The sequence below is a fragment of the Chiloscyllium plagiosum genome, unplaced genomic scaffold, assembly GCF_037043375.1.
Source record: "Chiloscyllium plagiosum isolate Xiang-an unplaced genomic scaffold, Cpla_swu_hap1 HiC_scaffold_5, whole genome shotgun sequence".
NCBI lineage: Eukaryota > Metazoa > Chordata > Chondrichthyes > Orectolobiformes > Hemiscylliidae > Chiloscyllium > Chiloscyllium plagiosum.
In genome coordinates this window covers 6,891,867-6,910,724 of record NW_028270143.1, presented here as the reverse complement: position 1 = coordinate 6,910,724, position 18,858 = coordinate 6,891,867, and the positions used below count along the sequence as shown (strand labels likewise).

At 37.3% G+C, this 18,858-nt stretch overlaps 1 protein-coding gene across 5 annotated transcripts in view; it reads left to right on the top strand.

Annotated features, from left to right (window-relative positions):
- The window catches only part of creb5b (cAMP responsive element binding protein 5b), a 508,761-nt gene that overhangs the window by 473,873 nt on the left and 16,030 nt on the right, over positions 1-18,858 (top strand). For all 5 annotated transcript variants that reach the window (XM_087986955.1, XM_043689526.2, XM_043689529.2 and 2 more), the window contains 3 exons: positions 8,496-8,807; positions 14,215-14,442; positions 18,401-18,509. In XM_087986955.1, the coding sequence (XP_087843081.1) occupies positions 8,496-8,807; positions 14,215-14,442; positions 18,401-18,509 (649 nt within the window). The remainder of the gene's footprint in view (positions 1-8,495; positions 8,808-14,214; positions 14,443-18,400; positions 18,510-18,858) is intronic.

Sequence of the window (18,858 nt, the reverse complement as noted above, 5' to 3'; positions counted from 1 at the left end):
GTAATATTTGAACAAATGGCATTCTCTCACAGTTATTGCACATCCTTCCTGTCTGTTACTTCCTGGTCCATCCTACACATTGCGCAATTCAGTTAATTCAATTGGACACAATTTCTGAATGAGGAATCTGAGTGTGTGGTAATGGTATGTAAACGTTTCAGAACAATGGTCAATTAATATAATGAAAAGGCAAATAAGACTTCTATCTGATTTCCTCTCAGCTTGACTTGAGCTGTGGAGGAGAATAATGTTAAAATAACAGAGTGAAAAGTTGTTAAATTAGCACAAACAGCTACACTTGAAACTCTGTTGCTGTGAATGAGTCAGCAGTTTGTTATGCCTACACATATAGCAGTTATTGTTCAGTTCACTCTTCCCTCAGAATCACAAGGTTCCAGGTTCTTACCCCATGCCAAGTTTGAGCATAATAAAGGACCAAAGCAGTCACTTCAGTGCAGTATCAAGAGAGAGCAGCACTGTTTGGTGGCTGTCTTTCAGATGAAATTTCCCATCTATCTTCTCAATGGAATAGGTCCCATGTCACTGTTTTGAAGAAGATAAGGAAGTTAGTTCTAGTGTCCTTGAGCAATATTATAAATAACAAATTATTTAGTCACTATCACAATATTGTTTATGGAATTTTGTTGTACAGAAATTGGATGACATTACCCACATTACAAAAGTGTCTGCACTTCTGAAAGTACATCATTGGCTACAAAGTGTCTTGAGACATCTGGTGGCTGTGAAAAGAGAGACATAAATGCATGTATTTTTTAATATGTCCCAACCCTTCTTTGCATTATAGCTAAATACAACAATAAAACAAACCTCGAGTTCTAGCTCCTCATCAGTAAAGCTTCTTGATGTTTGGCGACGCCAGGCAATCAGTTACCGTTGATGGAAATACTTGCTCACTCTATGTCTGGTTGTGGAGATAAACTTTCCACAGAGCGAGGGAAAACAAAATAAAAATATCAAGTGTCTAATTCTAAGCAATCATGATTTGCTCCTAAAATAGTTGCTACTTCAAAGGAAATAGAAAGGTGAGTTTATATATTTACATCTTGTTGGATAGTTTATAAAATGCCTTTTTCCGGACAATGGAAAATAATGTTAGAGTTTGTTCAAAGAATCACCCAATTGTTTTCTCATGAGATTCCTAAGACAACACCAATTTATTTCCCATTTTCTACACTGATGCTCCATTAACTAACATTTGTAAGAGGCACAGAAGTACCTGGAAATATTTACCCTTATTTGAATTTTGCGCCTCACAGAAAATGGTGCAAACACAGGAAAGAAAATTGCTGTGGAAAATCTGAAATTCCTTCTGAATCCGTAAAGTTTCTGATGCAGAATTGTAGTCAGATTTTTTGTAATCAACATTACAAAAATCATTTTTTGCACCTGAAATTATCAAAACATAAAAAGATTTTCTCTCAGGCTCTGTATCCTGACACACTTCTCAAGCTTTCAAAAGATCAGCTTCATCTGTAATCAGAGCTAGTATATTCTGTATGGTCCAGAAGGTGAAGAAAACATATATTCTGAAAGCTTAACTCACTGTGTTAGAAACTTTATTTATGCTTTACTGACAATATTTTTTCTTGTACATTTTAATATAATTTGGCACTCACAGGGGTAAAAAGTGATGAAGTATTGTGATGGCATGATGCAGGATGTGTATAAACACTTAATATTTTGCAGCAGTACATATACTTCAAAAGTGAACAATACAAATTACTACCTACCCATATGCAATTCGGGTGCACACCCACATGTACTGCAACTATTGTGTGAAATATGTTCAATTCTGACCTCATAAGCATCATTCAATGGTTCTGCGATGCCTGCTTCCAGTCTGGGTTATTCAAGGTTGAAGTTTTGACATTCACAGTATTTTTATGAAATATAGTTAGGTCCTCTGGGTATAAGGAGATTAGCCTTCTGGTTGAACCTGTCTCATTGTGACTGCAGACCTTCATGCAGTGCGTTGAGTCTCCCAGTTATTGATTAAACTCAATCCCAGATCAGTGGAGGTGAAGGACTTGCAGTAAGACTAGTGTCTGTTAGATGTGTTAGACAGCAGTATAATCACTTAGCAATATTTTCAAACAAAGAGGATTGATCACCTTCTGTAAAATGATATTGTACTGTTTTACATTTTATTCAGGACTTATTTAGTGGGTACTTTGCATTCAACTTTATAAAATAAATTCTGTTAAATTCCTTCTATTTCCAAACCATGCATAATATTCTGTTTATCATTTCCATCCTTTGCCTGTAGAGATAAAACTCTGAGTAGATTCTTAACAATTCTAAAAGATGGATAGATGCCATTTCTTAACCTCCTTAGAAAGGATTTTGATTTAGATTGTAGAAAATTGAAAAGCAATAATCTAACATGCAATTTAACTTTCTATCACTTTCTTTTTGTGAGCTGATGCAAAGCCATCGGACAATTTTAAGATAATTACTGGTAATTGGAAGTGACAAATAATGTCAATAAAACAAATTGTCACTTTTTACTTGTGATCTCCTTAATTCTATGAAAAGTATTTAGTCAGTCTCCTTATTTTAGGCATGTTTTGAAGGATAGAATGTAAAAATGACAAAAGGCATCAATTTGCAAATTGTAATTATCAATTCAAACACAATAAAGATATTAAGCTGGATGCTTAATATTGGTGATTGGGAGCAGTGTTTGTAAAGCTTTTGACTTCATGGTTAAAAAGTTTATGACATAAATAAACTGGTCTGGATTGGATAACGTCATGGAGCTTCATGATTTAACCAATGATATGAGGATAAATTCACAAATTTCACTATCCCATGTCACGCATTTGGAATTCAGGCTCATGGTTAGGGGGTCCTGCTTGATTTACAATCCATTAATTTTATTCTGCAGAAAATTTCTAGGAATAGGTTGTTTTCTTTCCCAAGCTCTATAATGCAATCTCAATATCCCTGGAACAAAGTGTGAACATTTAAATGCGATATAGAGTGAGGAACATGCAAAGATTACTCTTTAAGTGGAAGGCTGGTGCTGATGTAAAATTGTTTGCAGGCACACCTTCAAATCAATTCTTTTACAGTTATCCTTCAGAAACAGCTAAAAAATGTCATACTTGCTCTGGGCATTATGCTTGACCTCCAAGATTAGCTACTAGACAAAATTACAGATACAAAAATATTTACATTTATTTATATAAATATTTTTATAAATGGTTTGTTCTTCAAATTTTATTTATTGGAGAATGTATTACATTTTTATCATTATTTCATATGATTCCCTTTTTAAAAAAAAAGCTTTATATTTGGAGCAAATGGGAAGTGATTGTGTACTTTGGTATTCCTTTATGAAAGGTAAAATTGTGCTTGGTCAGGCATGTGTTCACCTGGGCTTGACTGTGCTGATTGTAGACTGACATAATGAATGTTCCACTTTTGTTAACAATGTTGGCTGAGCAAACTGAGCTGAATTTCAACTTTAATGAGCAATGAAATTGACCAAGAACATGTTGTTCAGTCTCAGCATGAAGGATCAAGCATTTCAGCAGAAATTAATGAGACACCAGAGTCTGATCAGTGATGGCTTGGGTGATACTGCTCCAGGTCAGTTAGCATTATGCTTGTACTATGAGCCAGGGCATCTGGTTGACTTTTACACTGGGGCCTGACGAATGGAATGCTTGCAAAATCATGTTAATATTTTGAAATGTCTTAACTGAAGAGCAGCTGCATGCTAGACTTCTCAACATGTTCTATAAATTTATTGTTTAATAAAATGACTGACTGGTTTGTAGCATTCCACTTCAAAATGCACTGAGAAGTCCTGGGCATGTTTTGTCCCTGGAACTAACTGCTAAACATTTAATTACAGTACATGTGCCTGCACCTTCAGTGATCCTGCGATAACATTTTTAGAGGTAACTGTCGTGGAACATTAAAACAGCAGCAGGAATGTACCATATTTAAGGTTGTGCTGAATTTTCAGTCTCCCTGCATAGCAGAAGCAGAATGGTAGCAACCTGAATATGAAATGCAAGAACTTACTACCAATAAAGGCAAAAGGTGAAGGAAGAGAGAGACAGAAAATGAAAAGCAGAAAAGCAAAGAGGAAAACAATGCACCAAATATGTACCAGTTATAAAACAAAATTACATTGAAGGTACATGAACTAGCAGATAATAATAAAAATCACTTTGCTGATGTTACAGTGGTTATGGTAATTTTGTTGGGTGTCTCTGAGTAGGCATCCAACCAGCTAATTGGAAATATTTAAAATGGAATTCTATGATCTCAATATACCAGCGTTGTTACACTTTAGACTGTGTTCTATTATCTTACCTACAATTGATTCCTAATTGAGTTGTATCATCACTTTCAAATCCAGATGCAACCTCTGCCTTCTTTTAGTCCTATGCAGTCTGTCATTATTTAATCAATCCCCAAGATGATAGCTAATGCTACACAATTTTCCATTGTTGCCTCTGGCACATCGTTTGAGCTAGGTTTTAAATGTTAATACTTCATTCAGTAAACTGCAATGCTGATTTCATTATTCTGTAGGACACAGTGTCTACTTCGGTATTTGGATAAAACAATGCAGTTATGTTATCTCCAGTGAATACTTGTAAAAAAATACTTAAACTATTTTATCATATTAAGTTTGCCTGCTACTTTTATAACAATAACTGCTCTCATCACCTTCAATTTTTGAACCTGAATTCATTTTTAGAATTTCCTTTGCTTTTCTAATTGACGTTTTATCCCAGACAGCAAATTTCTATACCCCTCCCATTATTCTTTCTTCTAATATCCATCACATTTTATGCCTTTTTTTAACTTATTATTCATTGTGAATAAGCATTTTGGTGAATTCTTGTATATTGTAGTTTTTTTTGTAAAGATGTTTATCTTACGTAGTCAGTATATTGTTTTGACTACAATCAGTTTTGTCAAATGGAATGTCTTTTATTATTATCTGCTAGTTCATGTACCTTCAATGTAATTTTGTTTTATAACTGGTACATATTTGGTGCATTGTTTTCCTCTTTGCTTTTCTGCTTTTCATTTTCTGTCTCTCTCTTCCTTCACCTTTTGCCTTTATTGGACCATTTGGATATCAGCTTCAAGTTCCTTTGTCTACCATAGACAAATTCAGTGTGGTATCAGCAAGGATGGTTTGAAGTTTTGTTGAAAGTGTGTAATATGCAAGATCAACTTGCTCAATACTTATACAATCTTTTTCATACACTTCAGTTGAAAACAAAATCAGAGGATTGTGATATTACCATTTAAACCAACTCTAAATTTAGCATTGCTTCCAGTGATATATATTTGCTTAAAAAAATCTTTTATTTAAATCAATATTCTGTCTTTCTATGACTTGGTTTATCTCCTTTGACTTTGCATTACACCTTCACAATTCTTTTTTAATTTGTTCAAGAGATGTGGCATCATTGACTAGGCCAGCATTTATGACCCAGAGGGAAGTTAAGAGTCAACCACATTGCTGTGGATCTGGAATCACATGCAGACCAGAGTAGATAAGGACGTCACATTTCCTTCCCAAAAGGACAGTAGTAAACCAGTGGGCATTTACGGCAATGATCACAATTAGCCTAGCTTTTTATTCAAGATTTTATTCTAACATTAAAATTTCACCATCTGGTAGGATTTGATCCTGCATCCACGGAATATTAGTCTGGGGTTCTGCATTACTGGTCTACTGATATTACCATTACATCACCGACCTTCCATTGTAGCATTGATTGCACATCAGGCTTGAAATATCTTGCTCTAAGAACCTGGAGCAATCCAAAAGAAAATAAATGTACCATTTTCCTGGCAGTAACTACAGCACACAAAGCCTTTGAACAAACTTTGCAGTTTTCCTGATAGTTGTGGATGTATCCTGAATTCTTGCCCTGATATTTGTGAATGCTTTATTTAGCATATATTGCTCCTAGCTTCTTACAGAAGTATATCATTATACAGAAAATGTGGTGACTTATATCTTCAATACAATATTGACTCCAATGAGGAATCTACTGGATGAGTGATTCAGTGGTGGTTGACAAACTGATTGCAATGTCATTAATTTGGAAACATTTGGGGTAGCAATTAGAATGAACTTGCCCAACTTTCAGATTCATATGGATTAATGTTAGTAGTATATCACTGCTTAGTCTCAAATACCTTTTTATAAAAATATGAAATATGAAATACTTACTATTAATAAAGTACTAGAGACAGTAACTAATTTGAGCATGCATTTTTTTTTGCAAATTTGAAATGCCCTAATTTAGTTTTATTTATGCAGCTCCACAATTAGTGTTGGTACAGTACTCACATAGTTAGTAAGTGTAGTGAATTTCTGGTTGAATTACCCTAGATATATGCCATGTTATTTGTTCCTCACAGCTGGAGCGCAATCCTCAAGAGGCCTAATTCCAGCTGTGTATTCAAGTTGTTTTCCTGAGGGAGAGGGATGGAAACAAAGTAATCTTCTTTGTTTCAACTTGAGATTACTTTCTGTTCAGTCTTCACATTACTTCTTCAGTATAGCTATGTTCTATTAGAGTCACGAATGATTCCATTAGATTGGAAAATAGTGAATGTATCTCCTTTATTCAAAAGGGCGATAGACAGAAAGCAGGAAATTACAGGCCAGTTAGTTTGATATAAGTCAAAGGAAAGATGTTACATGCTATTAATAAAGGCTTCATTGCAATGTACGAGGAAAAAAGCCATGATAATCAGACAAAGTCAACATGGTTCTATGAAAGGGAAAACAATTTTAACCAACTTATTGGAGGCCTTTGAAGAGGTAACATTTGTTGATAAACCCTAACTTGTGGATGTACTGTACTTAGGTTTCTAGTAGACATTTGAAAAAGTGCCACATCAAAGGTTATTTAAGAAAATAACAGCTCTAGGTGAAGTGAGGAGGGGTGGTCGGTGAGTGGGAACACTTGGTATGGGTAGTAGATTCGCTAACAGGAAATACAGAATAAATATAAATGTTTATGTAATTTCTGGTTGGCATGACTTAATGAATGATGTGCCATAGGACTCAGTGCTGGAGCCTCAAATTTTTATAAATTATATAAATGACCTAGATTGAAGCTATGGTTGATAAATTTGCTGATGACACAAAGATAGCAAAAGTAAATGGTGAAGAGGACATTAGGCTATGAAGGGAAATAGATAGGTAAAGTGTTTGAGCAAAGATCTGCTAAATAGAATATAATGTGCAAAATTATGACGCCGATTTTGGTAGGAAGAGTAAAATAAACATTCAACGGTGAGAAATTGTAGAGCTTTCACATTCAGAGGGATTTGGGTGTTTGAGAGCATGAATTGCAAAATATTAATATGCAATGCTTCAAGTAATAAGAAAAGCTCATAAAATATTATAATTCACTGTGAGGTGAATTAAATACAAGAGTAGAGAGGCTCAGAATCATTTATATAAGGCACTGGTGAAACTATACCTGGAGTACTGTATGTCGTATTAGTCTCCTTATTTCAAGGTGTAAATACATTGAAAGCAGTTCAAAGAAAATTTGCTACACTAACACGTAGAATGACCGCTTGTCTTATGATGTCATGTTCAACGAGCTAGACTAGTGTCTGTTGGTGTTTAGAAGAGTAAGAAGTGTCTTGATTTAAACATACCAAATCTTGGAGGTTTTTTGACAGGGTGGAGATGGAAAGGATATTTCCTCTTATGGGAGAATGTGGAACTAGGGGTCACCGTTTACAAATAAGGGATTGTCCTTTTAGGACAGAGATGAGGATAACTTTTTTTTTCTCACAGAGGGTATTCAGCCTTTGGAACTCTCTTCCTCAATAGGCTGTGAAAAGCTATCTTTGAATATTTTTAAGGCGGGGTGGATAGATTTGTGATAAACAAGTGGATGAAAGGTGATTGGGGCAGGCAGAAATGTGGAGTAATCAGATCAGTCATGATCTTATTGAATGGTGGACAAAGGGCTCCTGGTCCCAAATGTTCTACTCCAGCTCCTAAATCGAATGTCTGTCCATAAACAACGTCCCAAATGCTAAAAGATGCAAGTTCTTTTCCTTCATCAGCACAAAACAATATGAACACATTTGGATGGTTAATTTTTACATTTTAAAGAAGGTAATATGAATATATTTTGAAAAGTTGTAATTTTAGTTTGTTCAGAGAACAAAATAATTGGTGCAGTGACTTTATAAAGAAAATAGTTTGGCTCAGAAACTGTAAAAGTAAAAGGAAATTGAAAGGGAACTTAAAAAAAACGCAAATGCCAGCCAATGAAATACAAAACATTAATCTTATATGATTATACACTTTTTAATACTAGCATGAATTCTGTCATTCGGTTTGACATCTGGGGTTTTTGGATACAAGGGAGAGAATGTGTATAATATCTTCAAAATGGCAAAATTGAAGAGCAATGAGGTTTTAATTAGCATTCCTTGCTTTGTTTTCTTTGCAGAGGCTTAAAGCAGCTCTGAGTCAGCACCCTACGGCTTTGTCAAATGGAAATATGAACATGATGGGTCAAGTAATGGAGATGATGACATCCAGGCAGGAGCAGGCACCTCAGCCACACCATCACATGCACTCACATCAGCATCAGCCGCCTCCTCATCATCCTTTCACACATCAACAGCCACCACACCCACATCAGCATCATTCTCACCATCACCAGCAAAACCACCCCCATTCTCATCCACACCTACACACACACCCACCACAACATCAGACCCCACCGCTCCACCCTCTAACCACCGGAACACAAAGTCAGGTAAATCATCTAAGGATATGTATAGAGTGGATTACAGGTTTATGACAATACTACTCAGTGGCTAGAAAATGATAAAGAAACAAAATGATTATACTGTCTATTTTCTATCATTGATGTCAATAAAATAACAATGTAAATCATCTTTGCAACTAAAAGGCAAAAACGGCATGTATTTTGTAGTAAAATTCACCAATGCCTTCATGTATGGAGACATGGAGTCAAGGCTTATAGGTCAGAATATTCTACTCTAGCTCCTAATTCAAATGTCTGTCTGTAAATAATGTCAGACCTCTGTTAGCTGGTAACCAAAATGAACCAAACAGCAGGAACACAAAAATGTAAAAATATGTGGGTTTTTTTCTTTCATCAACACAATATGAGCACATTTGGATGGTTCCTTTCTACATTTTATTGCTCAAGAAGGCAACATAAATACATTTGAAAGGCTGCATTTCTGTGTTCAGAGAACAAAATTATTGGTGTAGTGACTTTAAAAAGAAACTGGTTTGGCTCAGGATCTTTAACAGCAAAAGAAAATTGAAAACTGACTTTTTAAAAATAATTGCATAAATGCCAGCCAATGAAATGCAAAACATTAATCTTATATTGCAGTATGCTTACTCGCTTTTTAGTACTGACCTCTGTCATTTACTTTGCCATCTGGGGTTTCCATCTGGGATATCGGATGGAGAATGTATATAATGGAGCACTACAAATTGATCTCAAGGCAACACGGGCCTGATTGGACAAGTTAATTTTAAATTGCATGCCTCGCCAGGTGTTTATTTTGCAAGGTGGGTTGATGGAACAAGCAGCAGTGGGTTGGAGAGATGATCCACTGGACTGTAGAATCAGGCAGAGTAATCCTGTTTATTACAGCTCACAAAAAGCAATAAAAGTTCTTTGCTTGAGCTGGTGGCTGCTGCAGTCTTGGAGATTCCTGAACAGTACTACCCTGACACATCTCCAGCTGACCACCAGTGATGAACTTTACATTGGGATTCTCTGCCTGGTTTAAAGCCCTTTATTAATATTTTCTAGGACGTGTCATCTACTTTAGACAGCTATCTGGGACATGGAAATAAGGACAGCCATTCAACCCCTTAAGTCTGCTCAACCATCCAGTTTGACCATAGCTGATTTGAACTTGAACTATCCACTTTGGTTCTATTGGCATCAATAACTTTGTATAAACAAAACTATTTAATACTGTTAAGAAATTTTAAAATAAGCACACTTTACCTACTTTTTGAGGGACAGATTTCCAGATTCACTCCATACTGTGTGTAAAGCAGTGCTTTCTTGCATTGCACTTGAATGAGATCACTCGAATTTTAAGGTTGTGCCCCATTGTTCTGAGTTCCTCCACTGGCGGAGATAATTTCGCTCTCATCTACCAAGTCAAATCCTTTAATCATCTCAGTTAGATCTTCCTCTTCACCTTGTATACTCAGGTGAAGCACAAGGCTTATCTGTGCAACCAGTCCTCATAATTTACCTTTTTAGCCATAGCTCCACTGCTGACCTGACAGCTTTACATCAATTTTTCACCCAGCCAACATATGACAAAGCATTATATGTTCTATCCTTTATGAAACTGGAGACAATATCACCAATGAGTTTTTTTTTTATGGTCTGGCACTGACAAAGGCAGATGCAGATAAAGTTTTCTATTGGGAACTGTTCCTGACAATGTAGAGTTTTGAAATTTAAGGATAGATTTGTTGAAACAACACAAAGAATTGTGAATCAGCGATAGAGCAGAAAAACTATCTGTTTAATTCTCTGATTTAGATTCCTATTTAGTATTACCTTAATCACGTTATCCTTATGTACAACCAAACACTGAGAAGGTTAATTGTTTAAATATTGATAGATATTCCTGTTTTAGAAATATGTTTCCTGACTAAATAATTTTTATATTTTAATGTCCCCAATAAAAATCATTACAACCATTTTCTACCCATCAATATTATAAAATACAATTTTAGTGATGATAATGGCAGAAAACCATCCAATCACAACTTATGGTAAATCCTGCTGTTTTTACACATCTGAAGCATCTAAATTAACATATAATCAGTAGATCTGGTGAAAATGTATTTTATCCAAGTATGGCATGAGCAAAAGAGAATTTAAAAATGGATTAATGATTTGTTTTTTAAGTCTGCATATCAACCATTTCTTCTGACACAGCTCGACTCCAGTTGCAAGCCTGCTACTCTGAATATGGAAAGAGTTGATATGTACCAGGATTGAATCTAGGTTTGAAGGAAATAAAATGATTCATACATTTCTCACCTTTCACTACTCATACTTATTAGTTTCAATGGATGGAAAAGAGTTGACATTCTATGTCTGCAAACCTCTTTCTTTACTCCTTAGACAAACACAGACATTGGGCATGATTTTTGTTGGAGTTATACTAACTCTCTGGCATAGCTCCAGCAGACAGGGTAGGAAATGAGTCTGGGAGTAGCTCTACTGGATCTCCACCAAGTGAAGGCTCTTCCAGCAGATGTGATGGGCATGGAGAAAGTATCCACCCTCATGTGAACAGATATATTCAAACCAGATGCAAATTACATGCAATGTTCCTTTGAAAATGGGGGCGAATATTCCAATATTAAAGGGATATCTTTAAAAAAGACATTTATTGGTAGTTGCTAGTTGGCTTCTGATGTCTTCCTCCCCCATCCATGCTGAGATTCTGGGAAGGAGTGGAAGGGGATGTAACGGTGTGGGCAGTTGTACTAACAGTACATTGAAATTATTGCAGATTTTAAAGTGGGAAATGGTTGGACTTAGAATTTCTGAATGTTTCCTGTGGGTAGGACGGTGTGTGGAAGAGGTACAGAATGTGCCTACCGTCTTCTGGAAAGTAGCCTGTGTGTGAACATGGCCAGCTTTGGGATGCAGATGCACATTGCTGGAATGTTTCCAGCACTGCAGAAACAGGAGTTGGGTATGCAGATATTTGGAAAAAGGAGTCCTGGGGCTAGTTCGCCAACATGTTCCCATCTCTGTACAGCAAGGGCGATTCTCTAGCAGCAGCAGGAAGTCGATCCAAGTAATTAAACATAAAAATAGCCCTTATTTCAACATTTTCCATACATCCATGCAATGTCTGGAGCTCATCATTTCAGTGCAGGCAAAATCACAGCAAGAAGGGATTGTTCCCCAACTCTGATAGGCATACAAGTCAACAAAGGACCAAAATGACAATGTTTAAGGCAATGCTAAAATAAATTTTATAAACTAATTAGAGATAAATTGGGAGGAAGAATTACAAATGTAAATGTTGCAGAGAGAAAACTAAAGGAATTCACTTGGCTGAATACAGAGCCTACAGGAATATGACAAGGATGATCAATTGAGAACCTGTAAAAACTATAACTGGAGATATAAAACATTATAGTAAGTTTGTATTTTAGTAGTAAAACACTAAGAAGGTAAATAAAGCAGAATCTGAGGATGAGCACTGTATAATTAGTGTAATAAATGATTCCTTTCCTAGGAAGAGATAATGAGCACCATGCTGTTCCTCAAGAGCAACAGTCCTAGTAGAATCAACTTCAGCATAAATCAGTTGGAAGCCCAAGACAGACTGAAGAGTTCAAAACAAATGATCCTCCATAAATAGGTTCTTTCTCTCGTAGTAATGAGACAGCCCAGGGAACAACTATATGAAGCATTGGTGGTAATTTTTGAGGGAATCAATCATTACTGTATAGGCTGAAAATGTCCCTTTAAATAGAGGGTGCACAACCATGCTACCAATGTAGTCACCCTCCTGCCACCCCTAATTGGATGGTTAACATGACCACAGTGGGCCAGATCTTCAACCTCACTGTTGGTAGTGGGAGTCAGAAAACTTTCCATCTTCAAATGCCTGCCTCGGAGTAGCACTAACACTGGTATCACAATCGTCAGGGTCAGGGTCAGGTGTCAGCTGTAGTCGGCCCAGCGGACCCTGGAAAACGTTTTGACAGACACAGAGACCTGCCTAGTGTGGAGACAGGCTGCTTAAAAGGCCTGCCTTACAGCTATGTGACCCCACCCAATCTGTAACAAACAGGCAGCCCTGCAGCCTCAGCCTTCACATCCCCCCCTCCCATCTCCACACACACTCACACTCTCTATGTCCCGAAGCCAAGATATGCCCCTCCTCTCACCTCCTCCACCCTCCCCCCCCCAGCCCCAAATCATAGCCCCTGATGCCCCATATGTTAAGGTGTAGCATTTCCATGTTATTCACCCACGATGCATTGTAGCAAAGAGGTGAATGTTATAGTGGCAGTTGAATGTGTAAACAATAGCTTTTAAGAAAAAGGGAAACATTCTTAACTTTCCATTACATTAAAAGAGAGTCCACTCATTATATGACAAAGGAAGTATCAGTCATCCGGACCTCTGAATGTTTCAGTGCCTAAAACTTCAAGACATTTGAAACCATTTAACCTTGTCTCAACAAACATTATGAAATTGAAATAGTGAAATCAGACAATTAGGCTGCAAATCAACCAAACAAGGGCTCAGTTGTTTTAGCACTCTAATGGTTGTCTAGGCTCTCTGCCAACCCTTATCATGTATTCTTGGTTGGGGGGGAAGGTGGCGTGCTGCGATGTGAAGATTGCCAGGAGGTGCTTATTTTGGCACTGGGGTTTGAGGGGCCATGGGAATTTTTTTTGGGGGTGAGCATGTCTTGACATAAAAGTATGGTGAGGACCTTTTCCTTTCAAAAGGTTCCCTCATGCAGACAATGTTTTACAACATCTCTGAGGTACCATGAACTATAACTCTTTGAAAAGCTGGTCCAAATCCAAGAAAATTGTAGAGCAATAGGCTCTGCCTATCTCCAAAATGGAGCAGGCCAGGTCAGTTGTTCTGGATGTGTGCGTGGGACCTAAATGATTCTGCATCCTTAAAAAACACTCCTGAAATTCAGAAAACTCTGAAATGGTGTAAGAAAACCTAGAATTGAGTCCCAGCTGTCACTTTTAAAGGGCTCCACAGTCAAAGCAACTTAACAAAAATCCAGTTCAGCAAAAATTCAGATAGGTATGTCAATCGACCACTTCCCATAATATCATGGTGGAGGGCACATTGCCAACGTGAACAACATTGGGACCTACAAAATTAAGTTCTGCAATATTTTCCACATATGGTGGAGAATGGCTTTTCCATAGATGGGGCCTTTTCTGTTCTGTTGTATATTGTAGAAAAAGGATTAACATGGGATTGAAATTCTCAGGTGTGAGATTGTAATCACATTCATGGAATTCCTGCCTCATGTAGGGCAATTGATAGGTCTGGTTAGTTGGAACTTATTTGACTTATGCTTTGTGTTGAACCTTTTTTTAAAATACAAAGCCAAGTATGTTTTATATTTGATACTTCCTTGCAGGTCTCACCTGGAGCACAGCAGATGCAGTCTCCACAGTCAGGGCACCCAACTCCAACTAGTGGAGGCCGCAGGAGAAGGGTTGTAGATGAAGATCCTGATGAAAGGCGGAGGAAGTTTCTGGAAAGAAATCGCGCAGCAGCAACACGCTGCAGACAGAAGAGAAAAGTGTGGGTGTTGTCACTGGAAAAAAAAGCAGAGGAACTCACACAAACCAATATGCAACTTCAGGTACAATACTTTCTTACAAATCATAGTAGCATTCTTCCTGAAAAAATCTTTTCATATTGTTTGAATTGCAACATTTAATGTAACTTTCAAAAAAAACTTTTGACATATATATGATTATTCCTAATTGGTTTCAAAGCCACCTTACCACCATTATGAAAATATTCAGTGTGAACATTGCATAACATGGCACTTGTTTTATATATTTTATAAACATTTTATGTTAGGTTTCCCATTTCTTCCTCAATCCCTAAATAAATTAACAAACTGCACATAAGTGTTAAAATTTTACTGTGCAATATTACAAACAATCTGAATCGTATGAAATTGCTCTCCCTCCTTTCTTTTATGAAAATATCACCTCATTCCAAATGATAAATAAACATCTTTGTGAAAGTAATGAACATAAGATCAAAACACATTTATTAACAATTTGACACAGTTTTGGCTAAAAAGATGGTGAGGACATTATTTATTCCTTATTTACTTTTAGCAAACTTATTCTCTTTCTGACAAAGTCACAAGTGACATTAGGAAAATAGGCAATATATAAATGTTGGTTCATATCTGACTTGTAATGTTGTTTTGTTTATTAACTGGGGTGGTACGGTGGCTCAGTGGTTAGCACTGCTGCCTCACAGCACCAGGGACCTGGGTTTGATTCCAGCCTTGGGTGACTGTCTGTGTGGAGTTTGCACATTCTCCCCGTGTCTATGTGGGTTTCCTCCGGGTGCTCTGGTTTCCTCCCACAGTCCAAGGGTGTGCAGGTTAGGTGAATTGACCATTCTAAATTGCCCATAGTGTTAGGTACATTAGTCAGAGGGAAATGGGTCTGGGTGGGTTACTCTTCGGAGGGTCTGTGTGGACTTGTTGGGCCAAAGGACCTGTTTCTACACTGTAGGGAATCTAGTCTAACTAAATGAATTTATGTAAATGTGTACTCTGACTTGAGTAATTTCTTACCGCTTCAATAAAAGTTTACAACAGGCTTTTTATTGCTTGATCTTGAAATTCAGGGGTTCAGATAAAAGAGAGCATTTGGTTTTAGTTTGTCAGCGTATGTGTGGTAGGTACTGTTGATGGACTCCAGCAGCAGGATGGTGTAATCGGTAAATGACCAGCTCATTGAAAGATTTAAATGCTAGTTCAATCATATGTTGACCTGAATTAACATGAGGTCATTTTTAGCACTCAAATGGGCAAATTTGAGCCAGATAGAAGTTAAAAGTTATAATTCTGAATCAAAACCCCTCCCTGCACCTTCACAATATCAGCAATGGCTGGAAAGCAACCAATTTGCTGTAAGAAGACATATCATGCATTAAAACTTTAAAGGGATTATAGTCTTTTTTTTTAAAAAAGCATTTTTATAGTCATTGAATCCCTACGCTGTGGGAATGGGCCATTTTAGCCCAACAAGTCCACACCGACAGCTTCTCTGAAGAATAACCCATGACCCATTTCCCTCTGACTAATGTACCTAACACTATGGGCAATTTAGAATAGCCAATTCACCTAACCTGTACATCTTTGGACGGTAGGAGGATACCCACACAGACATGGGGAGTACATGCAAAATCCACACAGACGGTCACCCAAGGCTGGATTCAAACCTGGGTCCCTGGCACTGTGAGGCAGCAGTGCTAACCACTGAGCCACCATGCCATCTTGCTGACTAGGTCTCCCTTCAAAAACCTGATAGTTCAGGGAAGAGAGAGTTGAATTTATTAGGCAAGTGCTGAACAATAGTGCCTTTGGGCCAGAAGGAGCAGGAGGGTTTCCACCAGCTTAACCAGTGAAGCCCGCATTATCTGTTTCTGCTATTCCACCTCACAACCTCTATCTTTCCCTATTTCCATCCCTATCCAAGCTCTGCTGCTTCTTTCTGCTGAAAGACAGCCAGACAATTATGCTGGCAGTCAGTTTGAAACATTTTAAAAGGAAGCAGTTAAAGCTGAAGGGTGTTACATGCCTCTGGGTTTCTTGTCGAAAACTTCTTCTCAGTCTCCATCCATGCTTCTTGTAAACATTAGGGTCAAAAAGTCAGGAAGGTCAGTTTTAACTGACAAGTATACCATGGTCGAGAGTGTGGTGCTGGAAAATCACAGCAGGTCAGGCAGCATCCGAGGAGCAGGAGAATCGACGTTTTGGGCAAAAGCCCTTCATCAGTATTTTTGATGCAGCATCTGCAGTCCTCACGTTCAACAAAGGATACTGTGGTGTTGGCTCTAAAATAGCTGTGCTGCACTTGTCACCTTGTTTCTATTGTGATGTTTGCTGCTATTAGATTACCAAAGGCCTTCTGCTGATGACATGGCTGAGTCAGGTGAGCACCTCATTATTACACCTAACATGATGCCTCGTGATGTGCATCTAAAACAATTTTGAGTCAAAATTGAAGATAACATGTGCTGATCATACTCTGTTATAGCAGGTAGTAAAGCTGAAATGGTAGAAAAGTTTGAAAATGTTAAGTACAAAATCACAACTGCTGGCATCCTAGGCTATCCCTTCATGCTCAGTCCCTCATCTGTAGACCTACCTATCTGCCTCTGCACTTTTGCTAGTCAGAAGCTAGAGATCATCAATTTTTTGGGGGGGGCCTGCAATTTACAATGGGCATTGATATGAGGTCAGATTCTCAGACTAGTTCAGGATTCCAGAAATCTCTCCCCAACATTATTATGCAAGACTCCTTCTTTAATATTAATCTAGTTTTTTCACAAATGCCAGTTGTCTCAAAATGTTTTACAGCCAAAATTAAGTATCCTTGATGTGTAGTCGTGTTGTAATGCAGGACATGTCACAGCCAGTAAGTACACAGCAAACTCCCACATCAGTGTGATAATGACCAAATAATCTATTCATGGAATGTTGATTTAGGGATAAGTATTGGCCAGGGAACTGGAGATAATTCCACTAGTGCCATCGTATCTTGGACACCTATCAGACCAGGAAAGTGGGACTTGTAACATCTTATCCAAAAGACAGCCCCATTGCTCTGCTGCATTGGAGTGCTGCCTTGACTATTATATTCCAGTCCTGGATTGGGTATGGACACAGAATACTGTAACTCAAAGACTAAAATGCTACCCACTGAGCAGCAGCTTATACAATTAATGTAAACCATCATTGTACAAGTGCTTCTGCCTGCATTCAATATCTTTGTAAGTAACATAGAGTCATAGAGATGTATAGCATGGAAACAGACCCTTCAGTCCAACCTGTCCATGCCAACCAGATATCTCAACCCAATCTAGTCCCACAGTGACTAAAGATTTGAAATTTTCGGTTGATTTTGGTTATTCCAGATCAGAAAAATAACCTTTTAATACATTTTATCATCTCTTATTTCTGCAATCAATTGTCAACAGAAGTTTCACCTAGCCGAGGCATCCGAACTATTATTTTCCTTCTAGTTTTCTCCAGCAAAGTGTTTTTAGATGTTCAGTTGTTGTGAAAAACACTATAAAAATGCAAGTGTTTATCTTATTTTCTTAATTCTAGGCAGAGGAATATTTCATTTCAAGCAGTTTCAAGCCTGTGTGTTCAGACCTATGAGTAACTGGTTTGTGACTGCCAAAATCTATTGCACACAACAGTTTAGCAGAATGGGGATAATGCCATGGTATTGACAGGATGACAGTATCAGATGAGGCACTGTTTTGCTTTCAGGAAATGTGGAAGAATAGGTTTCCCTCATGTCTTTATGAACATAACGACAGAATCTGATTGATAATTTCCACATTGATAAATGGATAAATTATTGATTCTTGATAAAATTGATGTAAGTTGGGTTTGATTTTGAGACATTTTGCATTTTTCTTCCTACGCAACTGAAATCCAATTGGGTGGGGGTAAAATTACCATCAATAATCCAACAATTTCAGAAGGAACTTAACACATGCCTTTGGAGTGAAAAGCTTCAAATTATTCACATGTTTGTCAAATGTATCCACAGAATGAGGTCTCCCTCTTGAAGAATGAGGTGACACAGCTGAAGCAATTGTTGTTGACGCATAAAGATTGTCCAATCACAACAATGCAAGAGGAGACACAAAACTACCTGAGTAAGTAAAACTCAACTCATCCAAGAAAACCTTGAAGAAAATTTTCAACTTGAAACTGGCGCTTAATATCTGAATGGCTGATGTACCAATTTTCCCATTAAAATTGACAAGCTGCAACATTAGTCCAGGCCCCTGCGGTAAATTGAAAATTATCCCAACTGGGTTTAAATGGTGTGTCTTTGAGTATTTCAATAATAGAATAATAAAGTATTTATAAATAATGTGATTGTGTATTTTATGTAGAGATTCTAAAATGCATGGGCAGAAATCAGTTCACATAAAAAATCTGCAATAAAATTAGTAATATCTAAAAGCTTGGGCAATTATTCCTAAATTTGCAATCCAACAT